This window comes from Sinohyriopsis cumingii, chromosome 6, assembly GCF_028554795.1.
Source record: "Sinohyriopsis cumingii isolate HCF-2022 chromosome 6, ASM2855479v2, whole genome shotgun sequence".
NCBI classification, from domain to species: Eukaryota; Metazoa; Mollusca; class Bivalvia; order Unionida; family Unionidae; genus Sinohyriopsis; species Sinohyriopsis cumingii.
Window position 1 is genome coordinate 90,148,560 of NC_142966.1, and position 19,538 is coordinate 90,168,097.

The following is a 19,538-nucleotide window of genomic DNA, read 5'->3' on the forward strand; positions in this document are numbered from 1 at the left end:
TGGTATTTGTGCCTAACTGTTGTGCAGAGGACCCAAGTTAGAATCTTGAAGACAGGTATACTTTCTTCTTTCCATTTACCATTATATATAGTTCCCAAAATTTTAGTTTTAATGGGAATCTGTGCTTAACAAACAATCTTTACATGTTTTAGTTCAAACCCATCATAGATGATTACCCACATAATGTGTAAGAGTTATTGAACACTGGAACTCTTTGTGTTCAGCGTGCAAGCTCATTTTTAGTTATACTGGTCATAGACTATTTTCAGTTTGTTGTCTATTGTCCATATGTTGTTGTCACTACACCCCATAAACCAATTGGAGGATTGCAATCAGATTTTACACATGAAAATCTTGCTTAGATGTCCATATTGATGTCTATGTTTGCTTCTCCACCTGAATGGATGGTCATATCAGCATGAGGTTTTGACTAAAAGAATTTGTATGATCTCTAGTTGGTTCTAAATTTAAATAGTGGCAATTTGTTATTTATGATGTTTAATTGGTTCCAAATGAAAATAATACCAATCTGACATCATTATAGCTTTCATGGCCACCATGCTGAAAGGAAAGCCATTTTGACCTGGAATATTGACCAGGAACCTTCTTATAATGTCTGGTTGGTATGGTAATAAATGAAAATGATGATGATATTATTCTAAATTCTATTCCTTCTAAATGGATGGTCTTGTTGACAAGTGGTTTCCACCTAAATGGCCTCTTGTGAGATCTTGTTGTCTTCAATGAAAATGGTACCAATCTTACATCCACCATGACTTCACATAAAATCCTCTTCCAGAAGTTCTACACTTATAAGTTGTAGGAGTCTTTGCTTTAAATGGAAGTATACTCATTCTATATTTCCAACTTTTCTTTCTTCCTATGACGACAAATGTCTGCCTTTACAATTAAATCAGTTTGCAGAGACGTGGTAGTATTTACATGTGTTGCCTATGCAACTTCACAATAGCTCTGGCTATAGCTTTGATTTACATGTTTGTGCAAGTCTGTAATGGGCTTTAGAAAACTCTTAATGTGTAGCTTTTCCACTGAGACCAGATACATAAAGGTAAGTTTCCTATATCAATGCATTGAGCGTCTGGCATCAAGCGTCACTAAATTTTCCTACACAGGCTGTCACCAAAAGCCTTCCTACAGTTAGATTGTGAATTGGTATTATATATTGATGCTTCATTGATGTCATTAGGCTGTCTGCTAGCACATAGTTGCATATGTGACACTTTATTAATTTTACCTGTATAGAGCATCACTGGGCCTATTCCTACAGGTAGTATTGTGAATTGATATTATATATTGATGCTTCATTGCCTTCATTAGGCTGTTTGCTAGCACTTTATAGTTGCATATGTGACACTTCATTAATTTTACCTGTATAGAGCATCATTGGGCCTATTCCTACAGGTAAATTGTTTCATAACAGATATTTTAGCACCTACATCATATGGTGCTTCAGTTCTTTATGACTGCAGGTTTTGTGTATAATATAGGAAACTTGTTTATATTGCTAAATAGCTTCTCTCTGGTTGGATAAGTACAGGTAAGTTTTCTATACATAGTTAATTAGCATCCAAGTGACACTTGAGTGATTTTTATCAGTATAGGCATCTATTAACTGGCCTTCCAATGTGTAAGCTGTTATTTGGATATATTTTTACCATTCTACCTGGACAGGCAATCAAATTCATATGTCTACAGGTCATTTGTGACTCAAATTTTTCATTTAGCATCCACTTCTAATTATTAATACTGAATGCAGTTTTCTACTTGTAAAGGTCACATGTACCCCTTTACAGGTGTTTGTCATAGTAGGTAACCCTGCATTGTTTCTTACAAGTTCAAAGCAGGATACTCACTATACTAAATGTATATAGGATCTGCTCTATTTAGTCTTGCCAATTGAGACCAGTTTATTCTTTTTGTCCACATGGATTACACTTTTTGTCCACTTGGATTACTCTTTTTGTCTGCTTGGATTATTCTTTTTGTCTGCTTGGATTACTCTTTTTGTCCACTTGGATTACTCTTTCTGTCCACTTGGATTACACTTTTTGTGTACTTGGATTACACTTTTTGTCCACTTGAATTACACTTTTTGTCCACTGGGATTACACTTTTTGTCTACTGGGATTACTCTTTTTGTCTACTCAGATTAGACTTTTGCCTTTTAAGGTGCTGACAAGTATGTGAAAGGATGAAAAACAATAAATATCTTATTAGTAGCTTAGACTGGCATCAAAATGATAATTATTGTGTAAGAATGATCTATAAAACAAGGTCTGCATGTCCCACTGTTTTTAGGGAAATAGAAAGGATCAAGTCAGGATTGAAGTATTTCAATATACTGTGGATATATATATTTCTATTTATAGATATATATAGGATCTGCTCTATTTAGTCTTGCCAATTGAGACCAATTTACTCTTTTTCTCCACTTGGATTACAATTTTTGTCCTCTTGGATTACTCTTTTTGTCTGCTTTGATTACTCTTTTTGTCCACTTGGATTACTCTTTCTGCCCACTTGGATTACACTTTTTGTCTACTTGGATTACACTTTTTGTCCATTTGGATTACACTTTTTGTCTACTGGGATTACTCTTTTTGTCCACTTGGATTACACTTTTTGTCTACTTGGATTTGACCTTTGCCTTTCAAGGGGCTGACAAGTATGTGAAAGGATGAAAGACAATAAATATCTTATCAGTAGCTCAGACTGGCATCAAAATGATAATTATTGTGTAAGAATGATCTGTAAAACAAGGTCTGCATGTCCCACTGTTTTTAGGGAAATAGAAAGGATTAAGTCAGGATTGAAGTATTTCAGTATACTGTGGATATATATTTCTATTTATAGAGTTAACTTTCAGAAGTCATATGAAGGGGTGGGTAAGTGAACGTATATGTAGCGACTCCCAAGACTGCTACTGACAAATTTATGTCAAAAGTAGATGAATTTTTAGGAATACTGCTATATAAATAAACAAAATATTGCATTTCGCTTGTTTAGGGATGGATATCATGGATAGAGTTTATTGTTTACAAAAGAACTCATTTATTTTTAACTGCCTATCAGTTGACAACCTGATGATTGGCTGACAACACAGCCAAGCACATATACATAAAGGCAGATTTTGTTCTTTATTTTTAAATGAATTTTTGGGGTTAATAAATCAGTGCTCAATAGTTGCAACAGCCATTTGCTATGGGATTGATTGTGATGATTTGCAGTTACTTAAGTAGCTAATTAATTCATATGTTTGAGTGATAAACTTACTTCAATAAAGCCTTGTTTTATGGGCATCAGTTTGTATGCCTTTTGATTGAGCAAGCTTTGGTCATCTGTTGTTTTCCTTGGAGTAAACAATAATTGTATACAGTCCATTGAAGACAAACAGGAAAAACACTTCAGGCTAACAACAAGGTTCAGTAATGTCCTATTGACAAATTTGTATTGAACATTCACAAATATAAACTTGTAACATCACTTAAAAACAATCTGGTTTCTGCAGGAATAAAATACATTTCACAAGATTAACAAATAACATTTTCATTTACTGTGGCAACAAAACTTTGTAGTAATTAAAATCAATCAGGGAAAAATTAAGTGAAGAGGTTCTAAAAATTCCAGGTCATGTCTTGACCATGTTGCATGTGAATTCATGTTATAGCAAAGTACACTAATATTGAAGTACATGTACTTTATAATGTGGTTTCTCTGTATTGATACAAGCTAAATTGATTATTAGTGTCTTATATTCTTGCCTGGTGGAGTTATGGCACCTAATATCGGTCCACATTCTTTGTACAGCATTATGTTGATGAGATCTGGGTTAGATTGCCAATCTTGTTTTCTTTAACCATATACCGCTCCGTTGGCCTAGTGGTTCGAGCGTCTGTCTTGGAAGTGGGAGGTTGTGGGTTTGATCCCTGTTTGAATCATACCAAAGAATTACAAAAATGGTACTAACAGCTGCCTCGCTTGGCGCTCAGCATTAAGAGGTTAGTGTTAGGACTGGTCAGCCTAGTGTCAGGATGGGACATGATGCTAATGTCTGCAGCATGATCCCCAGTGCTGGACATCACAATAAACTGACACACTGCAGACATCATAGCGATATGACTGAAAAATTGTTAAAGCTACATTAAAAACCCTAATCACACACACACACACTTTAACTATAGCTTATTTAACACATCAATTTCCAGCCTAGCCCTTTCCTGTACATTATTACACTATCCTACTTGGAATGAGAAGGAGACCTCAGTTCCTGGAATTAGCTTGTCTTATTTTAACTTAATACCCATCACAATCACTGGAGTGCCACTACTTATGATTTAATTTTTCTGAATTTTCTCAGTTCAGATTTAATTGTAAACAAATTTGAAAGAAAAATATTAATGGAACAACTTTTGCCAAGTAAATATTATCTTATTCGTGGTGAATACCTTATTATTCAATTTGACTTTGATAGTGTCAATCTTATGTTTAATGTTTTGCTTGTATTTTGCTTTTTTATGAGGGTACCTTTGAAATAAAAAAATTTGCCTGACATTTTGCTCTGTGAGAGTCATTTTGAAATCTCAGTTTCATTAATTATCCCGTTGAAGGTTAAATGTTGTAAGTTGATGTTTCATTAATTTTGATAAGTATTGATTTCCCTTAAATCAAATTTAATTCAAGGTTGATTAAGATGATTGATTTGGTTTTGTTTTGTTTGCATTAATGCAATTTTTCAGCCCATGATAAGCCATACATGGTGGCCAGCATATTTGGTAGAGGAAGACCCCAGGAAAACCACCAAAACTACTGGCAAGTTTTCTCACATAACCCACTTTTGCTGAACCAAGGCTCAAACCATCATGGACAGAGGTGAGATGTCAGTGATCTATAAAGGCATGCACAATAGATGACCCAGCCATCAGGGGCCTCTGATTAAGATGAATGTATGAGCATGTTTGAACACATTTATATGGAAGCACAAGAGCATTATCTGTCAAAGAAACTAATGCAAGCCATGTTTTAACTAAGTCCAGAGTTTTGTAATATTTCTCTTTGTCATTGCTCGTTTGTCATTAACAGTAGGAAGCTAACATTTTTATAATAGAAATTGAAGAAAATTGTATTTTATTTCATATTTTATCAAGGAGAATCTCATCAAAAGTAACCATCGGTCAGTTATCCCAGGTAGAAGTCCACCCAATGCCTCCATAGAGATTCAGGAACATAGGATAAGACCAATAGAGAATGAGGACACTGTAAATATGCATTCCCCCATTAGGCATCACACCAGGGCATTACTGCTTCCAAGCATGACATCAACTCCACATGCCAAAGGTGAGAAGACCATAGCTATAATTCAGTAAACATTGTAGGTTTACCAGAAAAAATCAGGAGTTTTATGCATGCAACACACATTGCCCTTAAACCATTTACAGTCTTTAATACACATTATTTAGTAAAACACAAGCCTATATTTCTACAAATCTGGCACCTGCATCTACATCCAAGTACCATTAATCTAATTATAAATCATTCAGATTTTTTTTTTTTACACATTTGCTTGAAGCAGAATGTAAACAGAATTAACTTTACCCATGCACATATCTGTCCTCCCTGTCCAATATGGTACACTTTTTCTTCAACCTGCCCGTGGAAACAAAATTGACATGGTGGGTATTTTTTGGCATGGTGGTATATCCATACTTAAACTGGGTTGCTGTGACCTACTTTTGGATGGTTGTTGTTGTAGGGTTTAATGCCATTTTTCAGCACATGATAGGCTATACACAGCGGCCAGTATTAATGGTGGAGGAAGAACTTGGGGGAAAACCCTGGAAAGAACCACTGACCCATGAGAAGCTACTGGCAAGCTTTCCCATATACCCACATTTTGGATGGTTATTTAATGGTACCTAGACATTGAATGTGGGCTCTGATTAAGATAGCATATAATATAATAGCTATAACCACAACAGTTGCAATGTAGAAGCATTTTGGGGTGATCATAAGTAAGCATCAAAACTGGACCGCTATTACCTCACTTCTAGGATTTACTTAGTGTTGTCAAAACAGAATTTACTCTCCATACAAGTTAGAGTATATTTTGAGCTCATGCTCACTAATGACTTCATTTATCCTTTTGAATAATTTGATGTACCTCTTCCTATGGCATAAAACTCCCCAAATTACAAAAGAAGCTGAGCTATTCTAACTTCTGTAAATCTAACTTACTATCAAGGTCAGATTTTAACATGGGCTCTTTTCTCAAGAAAAATCTACATCATCACTTTATATAGCAAAGTGCCCATGTTTAACATTACTGTTGAAAGCAGAAGCATATAATTATTGTTTATGTAGGTGTTATTTATATCTATATTGTTTAACTTTTGTCAATGATTGTAGATTGTAAAGATCAATTGTATAGAACATATTGCAAGGCTAACTTTTGTCCGTGATTGTACAGTAGATTGTACTTTAAGATCATGTAAACATGTTCACATGGTCTTTTGCACTTTTGAAGGTTCTAGAGGGTGTATCTGGATGTTTGTAAGTGATAAATAGGTTGTTTACTGATGTTGGCTCAAGGTCTAGGTTTGTTTTAGAAATTTTGAATTTTCTAAGAAGTGATCATATTTATAAATTTGATTGGAATATGATCCTCAACCTGGTTATTTTATTGTGTCTTAGATGTTTTTGTAAGTTTGAAGTAAGCATAATTAATTCATTTCTATCTTTAACTTTCAGATTTAATTGTAGAGGAATCTTTCATTTAAATTATTCATTTGAATTATGAAGTGCTCATTAACCCTTGGACTAAACCACTGTTTGAGGATTATTGTTTATTCATTCAGGGAAATTCTGGCTTATATTATTGTGATACATCAAGACTGTTGGCACATTAGCTCATCCATGATTATGGACACATCAGCAAATTCAGTACTGGAATTCATTTGTAACAGTATACTTTGGTCTTGTGATAGAACTTTTAGGATTGTTTGGGATTTAATTCACAATATTGTAAGTTTCTTTTACATTTTTAATTTATATTCTTGGTAAATAAATTATTTATTGAATTTTTACTAAATTTGTTGACTTTGCTTTAAATTTGCTGTTACTTAGTTTGAGATCATAAAATCATAACAGAGGGTCCTTTGCATATTTGTCACACTTGTACACTGAGGTTCTACCCAATTTATAGGTACCAGCCATCAGTCTTACTCCTCACTGTCTCAGGAGATGCCTTCCCCAGTCACAGTCCCTAGTTCATCATCTTTTGAGGGTTCCACCAGGTCAGTGTTTGAGACAAAAAGTTCCAGTAAACTTCCAAACTACTGGACCTTGTCACATTCCAAAAAACTTTCCCTGGACCCACTCGAGAGGGTGAAGGTGGAAAACTGTGAAGTTGTAAGTTTTTTTATTGCTTGCATTCAGTGATACATTTGTACCATGTCCACACTCTTCATTCAGTCACCATTCCACACTTTCTCCTTTTGAATACATTCCTTAATGACATTACTGATAGGAAGATGTTCAGCAACCTCTCAGAGTTTTTGCTTTTGCTCATATGAAATGCATAGTATCCAATAGTTTTGTGGATTTTACACCATCTGCCATGATGACTGTGTTTTAAAAATCTTGTTGTCGCAACTTCCTCTGAATGGATAATCATTGTGCAGTGGGGGCTTTCACCCAAAAGACTTCTAATGATGTCTACTCTGTCCTGAATAAAAATGATGCCAAGCTGACAGCCAATATGTGCAGTAGAGCAGCTAATTCGAAAATCTTGTTATCACTGAAGAATTCCTGAGATGGTTTCAACACTCAGCAGTTAAAAAGGAAGAAATTATCTTATTTGGAATTCTTGGAAATTCTTTACAAGCATTAAAGTCCCTTTGAAGGACACTTGTTTGGTAAAAGCATGCTAAGCGCTTACATCCAAAATGCAACTGAACTAAGGCTCAGAGTTACCTTTTGAAAATTTGAAATAGGTATTGAAATGAAAGGCAGCCAATGAGGATTTCACCTAGACAAAAAAGTTTTAGAAATTCAAAATGGAATATGATAGGCATGAAAACTGGTCAATAACTGTATACCTTTATAGTCTTTTCTTGATGGACTTAAGCATATTACTTGACAAAATAACTGAATGCTGGAAACACATTATTTAGAAAACAGTAAGATCTTGTACATGAAAAAAATTCATCGATAAAAATGTGAAGTATTCCAATTGATATATCCAAATTACAATTTCCAAAAGGATCATGGATATTTTTGGTGCATTTCAGAGATAATTTAGATATGGAATATACATTATTTAGAAACTACATGAGAATGATTGCAGTTTGATATTGTGTTTTGAATGAAATCTTGGATTAGTTTGATACATTTCTTAAAAATAAATGGCTTGCGGCTAGATTTAACCAAAAGTCTATTGCAGGCCCTGTGTTACTTGGGACTTGAACCAACTCCAGAGCAGCAGATAGAGCTGAGATCCCGCCTTCAAGTCGATGCTAATGGGACAGTTGTGTATGGAGGTGAGAACATACTTACCAAACCTCACTTGGATCAAATATTGTCTTTTTTCTTTACTCAGAAGAAACAGGTAATCTGTGTGAGATATTTTGTCTTGATCACCCTGATTTTGTCAGCTAAATGAAATTATTAATGCAATTTTCAAAGATTAAAATAATGAAGGGGGTAGGAGTATGGTAGTCCTAGAATTAGTGCATGTTGTCAAATATTCCTTTAGGGACAGAAGAGCAGCTGTGACAAGTTCTTAATAGATCTCCCTGCATTACATTTCTTTATCTACCCAAAATTTCATTCCAAAGAAGTTGCCTGGTTTTCTTGTCTTGCCATCATTTGCATCGAGTTAGATATAAACACAGTGGCATAAACTTCAAGATTTTGTATGAAGATTTTGCATTAAGGTTTATTGATAGTCACAGAATGGTAGAGCACTTGATGGCATAATTCATGTTGTGTTCTACAGAACCCTTCCTTATTTTTAATTATCAGCTGTTTCATTTTCAATCTCAATATCATGTATTTGCAAATGTTTACAGATGTTATAAATTCCAATATTTTCAGATTTTGTGAATGCTGCCCGTGACGTGTTCCAGCTACAGTTGGAGGAGAAGAATATTGGAGCAAGTGCTTTGTTTTTTGCTGACAGTGACATAACTGATGTTGCAGATCCACCAGCCTGTAAATCTGAGGTACTCCAAACATTTTTTCGTCATTTGAGTGTTCTGATGAACAGCTTTCAGGATGCAGTATTAAGCTTCTGGTTTTCTGTCATGTAATGGCTGCTTTGTAAGAGATCTGTACAGTTTTAAATATGACTTTGTAATATTTGTAGTCTAGTTTTGACATTTTGTAGCTTGATTTACTTTTTTAAAAAGTTAAAACATGATAAGGTTGTTGATGTGTTGGTAGATAATAATTTACAATGGGATGACTATATTAAAAAGCTTTGTAACACACTATTATCCAAAACTGACCTGCTGAGTAGAGTAAAAAACATACTTACCTACAGAAACTCAGTCTATAATATAATGAATATTTTTCTTCCAACAATGGATTATTTTTCAGCTGTATGGGGAACTTTGCCAAATCTCAGTTTGACAGGATTGTAAACTTCAGAAAACGGCATCATACTTTATTTTAGTTGCATCTATTGAGTATTCATCAAAAGTTCTGTTTACAGAACTAAAATAGCTTACATTATATGAAGTGATTGATTTTCACAAGGCAATTCTTGCATATAAATGTTTGCATGGAGCTGCACCAGAGTATCTTCTGGAATTTTAAGGGCCTTATTCAACACAGTACCAATTAAGATCAACATCACATGGAAACCTTTATCCACCAGAACCAAGAACAGAGCAGTTTAAGAATAGCTTCCCATACCCTGGTACAATTCAAAGAACAAATTTCCACGATATGTAAAATCAGCAGAAAATATTACAGTATTTAAAGGAGAGGTAACATGAGTATGTATAATAATAGATTATAATTTAATGAATTTATATTATTAGAGACATCTTAATATCGATAGTAATTATTATCATTTTTTGCTTGATGTACATAACTCAGTAACCCCTGCCACCTCTATAAGTCATTGTAGCAGTATTAGTCTAGGCCTGTATCTGGCATGATGAGTTAAATTGGCACAAACCATTGGTTGATTTCAAGACATTTTCTAATTATGCAGGCAGTTTAACCAATAAAATGTTAGCTTACATAGAATGAACATTGCTGAACAAGGAAACAAAAATTGACTTTAATAATGGCAAAAATAGTGGAAATATTTAGATTAGAAAATGATGACAATTATGAGAATCAGTCGCTGGGAGTAGACTTTTACTTGACACACTCTGACAGAATATTCACACGAGGCTAAGTTCACGAGAGAAGACAAGTAGAATTTCTGAGTACAAAAAATAGAATTAATTTAATGTTTTGATAGTGTTAATTATTCATTGTGAATTCATGATGGATTTTATGGATTAATAATTGCAAGAGAAACACATTGGTAAGTAAATCATTTATTTTTGTCTTTATGCTTGTATCATGAAATTTATACCATTATATACATAATTTTATTAAGAACTGCTGTGCAAAATTTTAGCTTAATTAAAGGAACATAAAAAAGAAAATAACATTTATTCCAAGTAGCCCCTTCTGTAAAACTTTGCAAGTAAAGTGCTGTTGGCAGTCTCGGGGATACAGGCACTGGTAAGGCAAACACCACTCTAGGTGCTCTCTCTGCAGGTGTGCTGAAGGGGAATGCCTAGCTGTTTGGCTCAGGGCTCAATGAGTCAATATACTTCTTCTGAAGAGGACCTCAAGGGAGAATAGTCCTTGACTAAATGAGTCACCTTCTATAAATAATGTATTATTATTACACCACTCCCTCGATAACTCACACCCAGAAAACCTGCGAACCCGCTTATAATTATGTCTGCAGGATGGACCCCCTTCTTGTTGAACATGAAGAAAATTGTGATCAAAATTGGTAGCTGAAATCTTGATATAATGCTTAATTTGTTGTCAAAAATGGTAGATAGGATATGGAAATTTGAATCTATATTATAAAAGTCATATATCTCGTTAAATTTTCTTTCCAAACAACGTTCTTAGTACACTGTAAATAACAATGTTCAACAAATTTTGATCAATGAAAATGTCACTAAGTCCTACTAGAGGCAGCGCTTTATTAAATAAATACAGTTAGATACGTTTTGTTGAGTGAAATTCTTGTTTGAGTTCTTTTAGTTCAGTTTAAGTGTAATCATCATAAATGCAATGTGCCCTCATGTGTTCAGACTTGAAATATGTTTATCTTCTGTAACATCTCTCTATGCTTGCAAGTGTTTCTGTGAGAAGCTAATTAAGTGCCAACCGTGTTTTGATATATGACGGGCAGAAGTATTTGTTGTATTGTTGCACTGACTTAAAAACCAACCTGTTTCATATTATCATGTTAATTATGTCTTTTGTATCAAATAGAGGGGTGGAATACAAGAAAATTTAAAAGGCGTATAAATATTAAAGGCATAAGAGGTAGTGACCCCAATGATGGGTCAAGTCACCTCATTTCATTTGATGAATGAAATACTGTTATAAATATTACTGAGTACATAATAAAATTAAACTACCTTAGATTAGCCTACTCATTCACAAGTGTGATCAAAGATAGCAAGACAACCAAGTAAAATGAATACATGTACTTGGTGAAGTAAAAAGCTTTTCTTCACAGGTACAGTTCATTGTGGAGAAGCAAGTTTCAGAGTTTATAGTTAACTTAAAATTCCTGAATTAGCATTCAGAGATTTTCTTAAGGATGGTAATAGTTTCACCATTACTTGCATTGAAATCCTGGCATCTGTATTTTACTAATAGAACAACAACAAAAAATGAGTTTTGGCATTGACTTTTGTTTCACAAAATGAATGTCCCTAGTTTTTGAAAGAAAGGAATCTTTTTTGGTTTGAATCAGCTGCTAGTTTAGTTCACTGCTTTGTTTGTCCTTATATTGCAATACAGGGACCATATGAAGCAGGGAACCAAACTTATCAACAACAACAACAAAATGCATTGAAGCAATGCACAATGCTTTTGCATACACATGAAGGTTGTTGAAACCAGGTTGAATGATGTTTGAGAGGTTGGGCATTTTGAAAATAAAGGTAGATGATACAGAGAAAATGAACAACTGAATTACAAAAAGTACTTCATTGACAAGTGATTGTAAAACAAGCATTTAGCTATTATACAACCCATTTGCCCCACATTCCACCCATGTGGTTTTCTCAGTGTTAAGCAGGAATACAATCCCTCATATTTTAGAGGTCCCTTGCTACCTTGCATCCTCGCTTACAGTGCAGTCTATGTTTTTGGACTCCATTATGCAGCCATACATGCCAACCATTACGCTTTTGGTGTAATCATTATGCTTTTTTTCACTAAATTACGCCTTACACATAACTGTATTCATATTATGCATTTTCGGTATATTCCCCTCCCCAAAAAATTGATAATTTGTTTTCTCATTTTTATTAACATCCCATTAATCCTACGGACCGTATTCTAGAAAAGATGGCTTCATAGTAACTACGACTTAAGAGTATGCTTGTCCAAACACTTGCATGCACTTTCCTAACAGTATTATGTTCTATTTATAGCAATTGCCGTATTTCTAAGAAATATGCTGGTTTCTACTTTTGACCTCAGTTTCTATTTATAGTAGCTGTATGGCTTAGTTAGGAGAGAACAGACTGGTTTTCTAACTTTTAATCTTTGCTTACAGATTCTTTGTTCTAATTCATATCTGGTACAGAACCAGTCTGTAGGTATTTGGCACTAAAAGTCAAGTCAGATTTATTCTATTTGCTGCGTGTGTTAGAGCAAAAATATTTTTCAAATAATTTCACAGATGGATTAGGAAAAGACAAAAAACGATTCAGAGATGAATACATGAATTACACAATACAGCATTCCATTTTAGGGCAGCTTCACACCCCTTGCAGGCTACGTGGAAAGAATTTTAATATTGATCATGGTGGTAAAACAAAGAAACCTTGAATTAGCTCAATTTACTAACTCCAATACTAAGGTAACTTCATTTTTACAGCAGAACTTAATTGTGGACACGAATTTTATAAATGCAGAGGCGTTATCTACTCAGTTCTTAATAGAACACAGACTACCCCTAGCGGTAGAAGACTACATTGGTTATTTGTTCAAACGGATGTTTCCTGATTCCAAAATTGCAGAAAATATGCATGTGCAAGAACAAAATCATCTAATATTGTTAGGTGTTTAGCAGAAGATACTTCACTTCAAATTGCAGAAGCAGTGAAAATTGGGCTGTTTAGTTTTGCAACAGACAGGAGTAGTAATTATGACAAAAATTTGTACCCAGTCTGTGTAAGAGACTTTGACAATGAAAATGGCAAAGTCAGAGTGCTTTTCTTTCATTACCAGAATTAACAGTAGATTCCACTGGAGAAAACATTTTTTTATTTGCTTCATAATGCTTTGAATAAACATAAGTGTTCTTAACTGTATGGGGTTTTCAGCTGATACTGCATCAGTGATGACTGGAATTCATAAAAATGTCTCCATCATTGTACATATCAGGTTGTCTCTGTCATATGATGCACCATGCTGCAGGAAAGGCTGCTGATAAATTAGAAGGAGAACTCCTGAAGTATCAAGTTGGCACTTTACCTGACAATGTACTTCATGCGGACAGAGTTGATTTTTTTCTCATCTTATTTCCCAGCTAAAAGACCCAATAACTAAGATATAAATTTCCTCTTCTTTGTCAGGTTATGAAAGGAATATTGGTTCTTTACCATTCTAATGCTGACAGTGAGAGATTGTTCAGTACTGTTAACAAAAATAAAACTGAATTCAGATCTAGGCTTTGTAACCCAGCACTTAGTGCTCTACTGGTGTGCAAAACATTCATAGTTTCAGCTGGTACAAAGTGTTTTGAAATGCAGTATGAGAATCTGTTGCTTTTTAAAGCTCAAAGTGAAGCAGTAATTGATGTTAAAAGTCCAGAGGGATAAATAAATAATTTTGTACATATGCTCATTGAATTTGTATCATGTTATATGTGGATTACTTTTTTTCTGCTTGTATTACTTTTTTTGTCCACGTGGATTACACTTTTTCCTCATCAGCGGTTGGCATGTATGTGCAACAATTATTGAGGGAGTGGTGTATTCATTGTAGTAGTTAAAGCCCAGCATACACCATATTTATTAATTCTAGAAAATAACATGTTTAATTGTATGAGAGCTATGTATTATTTTAACAAATAAATGTTTGTGCTAGTGCCTTTCACTACTTCATGTTAGCAGCTTAAATCTTCTTGATATTAAATTTAAGCAAGTTAGAACTGCTACAGCACATTCACAGCATGATTCTTAGTGATTAACATACAAGTTAGAACTGCTACAGCACATGCACAACATGATTCTTAGCAATTAACATACAAGTTAGAACTGCTACAACACATTCACAGCATGATTCTTAGCAGTTAACATACAAGTTAGAACTGCTACAGCACATGCACAACATGATTCTTAGCGATTAACATACAAGTTAGAACTGCTACAACACATTCACAGCATGATTCTTAGCGATTAACATACAAGTTAGAACTGCTACAACACATTCACAGCATGATTCTTAGCAGTTAACATACAAGTTAGAACTGCTACAGCACATGCACAACATGATTCTTAGCGATTAACATACAAGTTAGAACTGCTACAAAACATTCACAACATGATTCTTAGTGATTAACATACAAGTTTTTTATATAGTGGTTGAAGGTTTGCTGATTTTGTACTGAAGATATATTGTCTATAAAATACTGGTCATTAATAACTTTATTAGGAAATGCTGTAATAATCACAACATATAACCTTATTTACTCAGCTAAAGTAAAAAAATGTGTAATTTAATTGTGTATTTTAATATATGTAGTTGGTTGCACCATTCACACAATCATAATGAACTTTTCCCCACAAATAAATATTGAGCCATCTTAGCATGAATGAAATGTGAAACTGACAATGTTTTGCAGATCATCCATAAACTTTCACTTAGAAAATATTTTTAATTCCTTAGGAAGGTGATTAAAGCTAACATACAAATATGAGTGGGTCTAGTTCTCTAGTTCTCTCTCTCTTCCTCACTTTCTCTCTCTCTCTCTCTCTCTCTCTCTCTCTCTCTCTCTCTCATACACACGCCAACTGTTAATTTTTTCCTTGTGTAGGTAGGAGCTGTAAAATCAGATACCTCCAGTATGAATGTTCAACAGGAGAGGGATGAATTAAGAGAGGAAATTGAACACTTGAAGGTAAAATCAAAATCATTTTTTCTTTGAAAGATTTTCCAAATGATACTATTCTGTATTGTTTATGCCTGGAAGAACTATAAGGGATGATTGTAAAACCCTGGCCACTGAAAAATATTTCATGATGGTATCTGTTGGTTTAAAAAGGGAGTCCTTGACATGTAAGAGGTTAGTGTTAGGACCGGTCTGCCTGGTGTCAGGATAATGTGACTGGGTGGGACATCATGCTACATGTCTGTGGTATGATGCCCTAGTGCTAGACATCACTATAAACTGTCACACGGCAGACATCATAGCGATATGACTGAAATATTGTTAAAGCTACGTTAAAAATCTAAGTCACACATGCACACTCATCTTGTACTACATGAAAATTTGACAGAAGGAAATTTTGAGGAAATTTATTAATACAGCCAATTTTCACCAGTATTTTTCAGTAAGCTGGGTCTATTCTAGTATGCACAATTGCAGGATTCATCCTGATTTATAACAAAAATCATGATGAATTCACTATAAATTGCACATAGTAGTTTGAAGCCCTACCTTTGGAACTAGAGTTTGCATAACTGGTATAAAAAAAGACTGTTTTCCAGCTTTACAGTAGCAGTTATTGATATTTTGTTACACCATACTGAAACGGACTCATCAAGGTTGGTAGGTATGCTGCAAGAAAGATCTGAATTTTGGTAATCATGGTTGGAAGAGTTTGAAACAGCATCTACAAAAGGAGCTGCTTACAGAAAAATTGAAGCTCAGAAGGCATCAGGATAAAGAGTAATTAATTACTGTAAGAAGAAAGATTTCTTGCACGATTGAACAGACTTAGCCCTCTGTCAGAATATGTGCACTGCATGTCACCAATACAAGCACCAGCTTGAATGGAAAATGACTCTTTTTGAGAAGGAAAAGAAACAATTGCACATCGAGCCAAAAAAGTCAGTGGTGACAAAAAGGAAGGCTAAAGAAATCTTTGCCAAAGCCGCAAAAAGAGTTCAACTGGCATATCAATAAGTTGTGTCCATTGGAGAAAAAGGCAAGTGAATGTATGGGATTACTTGTATATAGTTGCTGTGCTTGGGTGTTTATTTTACAGATTTGTTATGAAAAGAGAGAAGTATAATATATTTGCTGCAAAAATTGACAAATTATTGTGACTTCAATTATGATGTGAACACTGGCATGCACATGAAATAACTTCAGCATCAATAGTATTGGAGAACAAATTCATGTGAAGATAAATATTGTGAGATTATTGAAGTCAAGTCTTTCCAACTTTTGTTTTTCTTGAATCTGATGTGAGGCATGTACACCTCATGTAGTCACTGCACAATATGTAGCCAGTGGAATACCAATAGTTGGCTAAGAAGCAGAGCTAGCCACTTATAACATTAGACACATAGGTTCAAACTAAGTAGAATATTTCAAAAACTGCCTGGATGACAATTATTTTGAATTTGAATCAAGCTATTAAGTACACATTGTTTTGTTAAGTTTATTAGTTTTTCAGATGATTATTTTGTTTTATATTATGATCATAAGTTGCACCAGGAGTATTTTTTTATGATTGTAAAATGCGTTTTTGGACCCCCTGGATCAGGGGCAGTGCCCCTTGAGACCACATTGGTGGGGGTGACCCCCTAACCTCCCTTAACATTCTTTCGGCTTTTTTTTGTATGGAAGACCAAAATCGTGTCTGGTTGTGGAGAGAATCACTCAAGCAAGATTTTCTCCCCTTTGAAAGCATGAAGGGAAGTAGAGAATTTTCTCACAGTGATGTAAGCATGATTGCATTTCTTCATTAAGGCATCAGGACCTAAATAGCTAACCACCTGCTTTGACCTTGTAAAGAGAAACTGCTCCAGTGAAGCTAAAGGCTACCATTCCACGGTCTCTAACATGGTACATCATGCAAGAATGGATACCAGACAAAACCAAGACCTCTCCGATCTTTCATGAATTTTGGATTCGACGCACCCAAATGTGCTGGCTCTGTGCTCATAGTGGGATCTAATATGGGTGTTAACCTGGCTGAATAAGGCACCATAGGAATTGCTCTAAAGAGCCTCTCATGTAGGACCTGCTTCTTAACTTTATTAGTTACAGCTGGCAGAATCAGCAAATAATGCTTTGATGGTTGACATGAATTTCTTACAGACCTTACTTGCTGGGCCAGTGTTGCTCATAATGGTCCCTGCTTTCATTGCCATGAACAGGTTTCCACTCATGGACGGTATAGCTTTTGTGGTGAAACCTCTTTCTAGCCTTGACCTTTCAACTCAAGGTAAAACAATTGAATTGGTACCAGAAAATAACCTGTCTATTCTTAACTCTGAAGTGAGAAAGGATAATATCTCAGCACAGGCTCTATTGTCCTGGATAAGATGGGTTGTCCATTCTGCATACAGAGATTTCATCCAAATCAAATGAACTCATTACACATTTCAGCTAATGAAGTTAGAGCAGTTGCAACAAGTATGGCATTGGTTGTAGGATGTATGTCAGAGTCAACTTTTTATAGCTACTGTCTCTGGGATCTTTCATTCCAGAAGGTTTAATTAGACCCGTTGGGACCTATCACCACAGCACAACAAGTTACCTTCTCAGGTTGTTGTGTAGCACCTTTAGGACATGGCAACCTTTACAGGATTTGCAGTAGGGAAAATTTCCCATTTCCTAAAGCGGCATCTCAGCTTATAGATTCATTGCTGTAGCCAGGTTTTCAAATTTGAAGCTGCTTCATGTATTTGTATGATCTCTCCTATGTAAGGAACTGTAACTACCTCCACCCTTTACCTATTCTCATAAGATATTATGGTGAGGCAATGTATTTGGAGATCAAACCAATTTTCTAGTAAAATATGTTTCTGTGATAAGACTTAACTGATCATAATAATGATACATCCTCTCAGCCTCCCTGTAATTACATCCTGCTAGGAGACATGACACTCAATTAACTAGTAATTGAGGTACATGCAAAATTAGGTGCCAATCCCAGTATCAAGGGGAGATCACTCTGATGCCATACATGTGACCAGAAAGCATTTTGCTCCCATAGCTAACAGTTTTAGCTAGGAGAGCTTGATTTGCAGAGCAATAGTAGTACTTATCAGGTTGTATGATTTGGTCAGTATTATCAAAGAAACCATTTTCCCATCATTTACCAGTATTTTGTTTGAAAATATGCCTACCTCGAAAGTAAACAGACCTGAAAAAAGTTAAAAATGACTGCTTATTCATTTGCTTTAGAGTATTATATTAAAAAGTCATTAGATATACATCACTGGCATCACCTCCAATATACGTTTTTCAGAACAGAATAAACTTGTACAATAAAATCCATCAACAGTTTACTGTATGGTGACCTTCATTATTTTCATTCAGACCTTGCTGAGGGAGAAGGAGGGTGCATCTAGGAAGGCTGAGGAGGAGACACTGAAAATTAGACTGGTAAGATGCACCTCTTGTAATTGCAAGAAATAAAGTTTTTTTTTTATATACAACACAGCCTGTGATCCTGCCATTTTTTCTTAGGTTTCTCTTTCTGACATTGGTCAGTGTTTAGATATTTATATCTCCCATTTAGGGGGGTTCTAGGTATTGCTGAGTCCATCTGTGTCTCTGTAATTTGTGTTCTGTCATCTGTACACATTCAGCTTTCAGGGCATAACTCATACTATTTTTCAACCAGACTTGGTACACATGCCAAGCAAGTTACATTTAAGGCATTTCAACCAGACTTGATACACATGATAAGCAAGTTACATATAAGGCATTTCAACCAGACTTGGTACACATGCCAAGCAAATTACATACAAGGCATTTTACCCAGACTTGGTATGTATGCCAAGCAAGTTACATACCAGGCATTTCAACAAACTTTGTACACATGCCTAGCAAGTTATGTACAAGGTATTTCAACCAAACTTAGTACACATGCCAAGCAAGTTGTGTGGGGTTGTGTTTTGAGACTGAAAAGTTTCTGTATATAATACTTTTTTTTATGTTACTCTGGAAACAATGTGTAACATAGTTGGAATGTAGAGTGAGGGTGCTTTGCAATAGTCTGTTAGTATTAGTAGTATAAAATTTAAGAGTTTTGGACCATATGTTCTTCAAGTAGGTATGGTGTAATATA

The 19,538-nt window shown here is 34.9% G+C and overlaps 1 protein-coding gene across 1 annotated transcript in view; it reads left to right on the top strand.

Moving 5' to 3' along the window:
- Positions 1-19,538, top strand: part of LOC149797418 (syntaxin-binding protein 4-like) — a 104,956-nt gene that overhangs the window by 33,978 nt on the left and 51,440 nt on the right. Inside the window, exons 9-14 of the mRNA XM_089962208.1 lie at positions 5,166-5,355; positions 7,220-7,425; positions 8,459-8,555; positions 9,112-9,239; positions 15,323-15,406; positions 18,785-18,850. Of these exons, the coding sequence (XP_089818334.1) occupies positions 5,166-5,355; positions 7,220-7,425; positions 8,459-8,555; positions 9,112-9,239; positions 15,323-15,406; positions 18,785-18,850 (771 nt within the window). The remainder of the gene's footprint in view (positions 1-5,165; positions 5,356-7,219; positions 7,426-8,458; positions 8,556-9,111; positions 9,240-15,322; positions 15,407-18,784; positions 18,851-19,538) is intronic.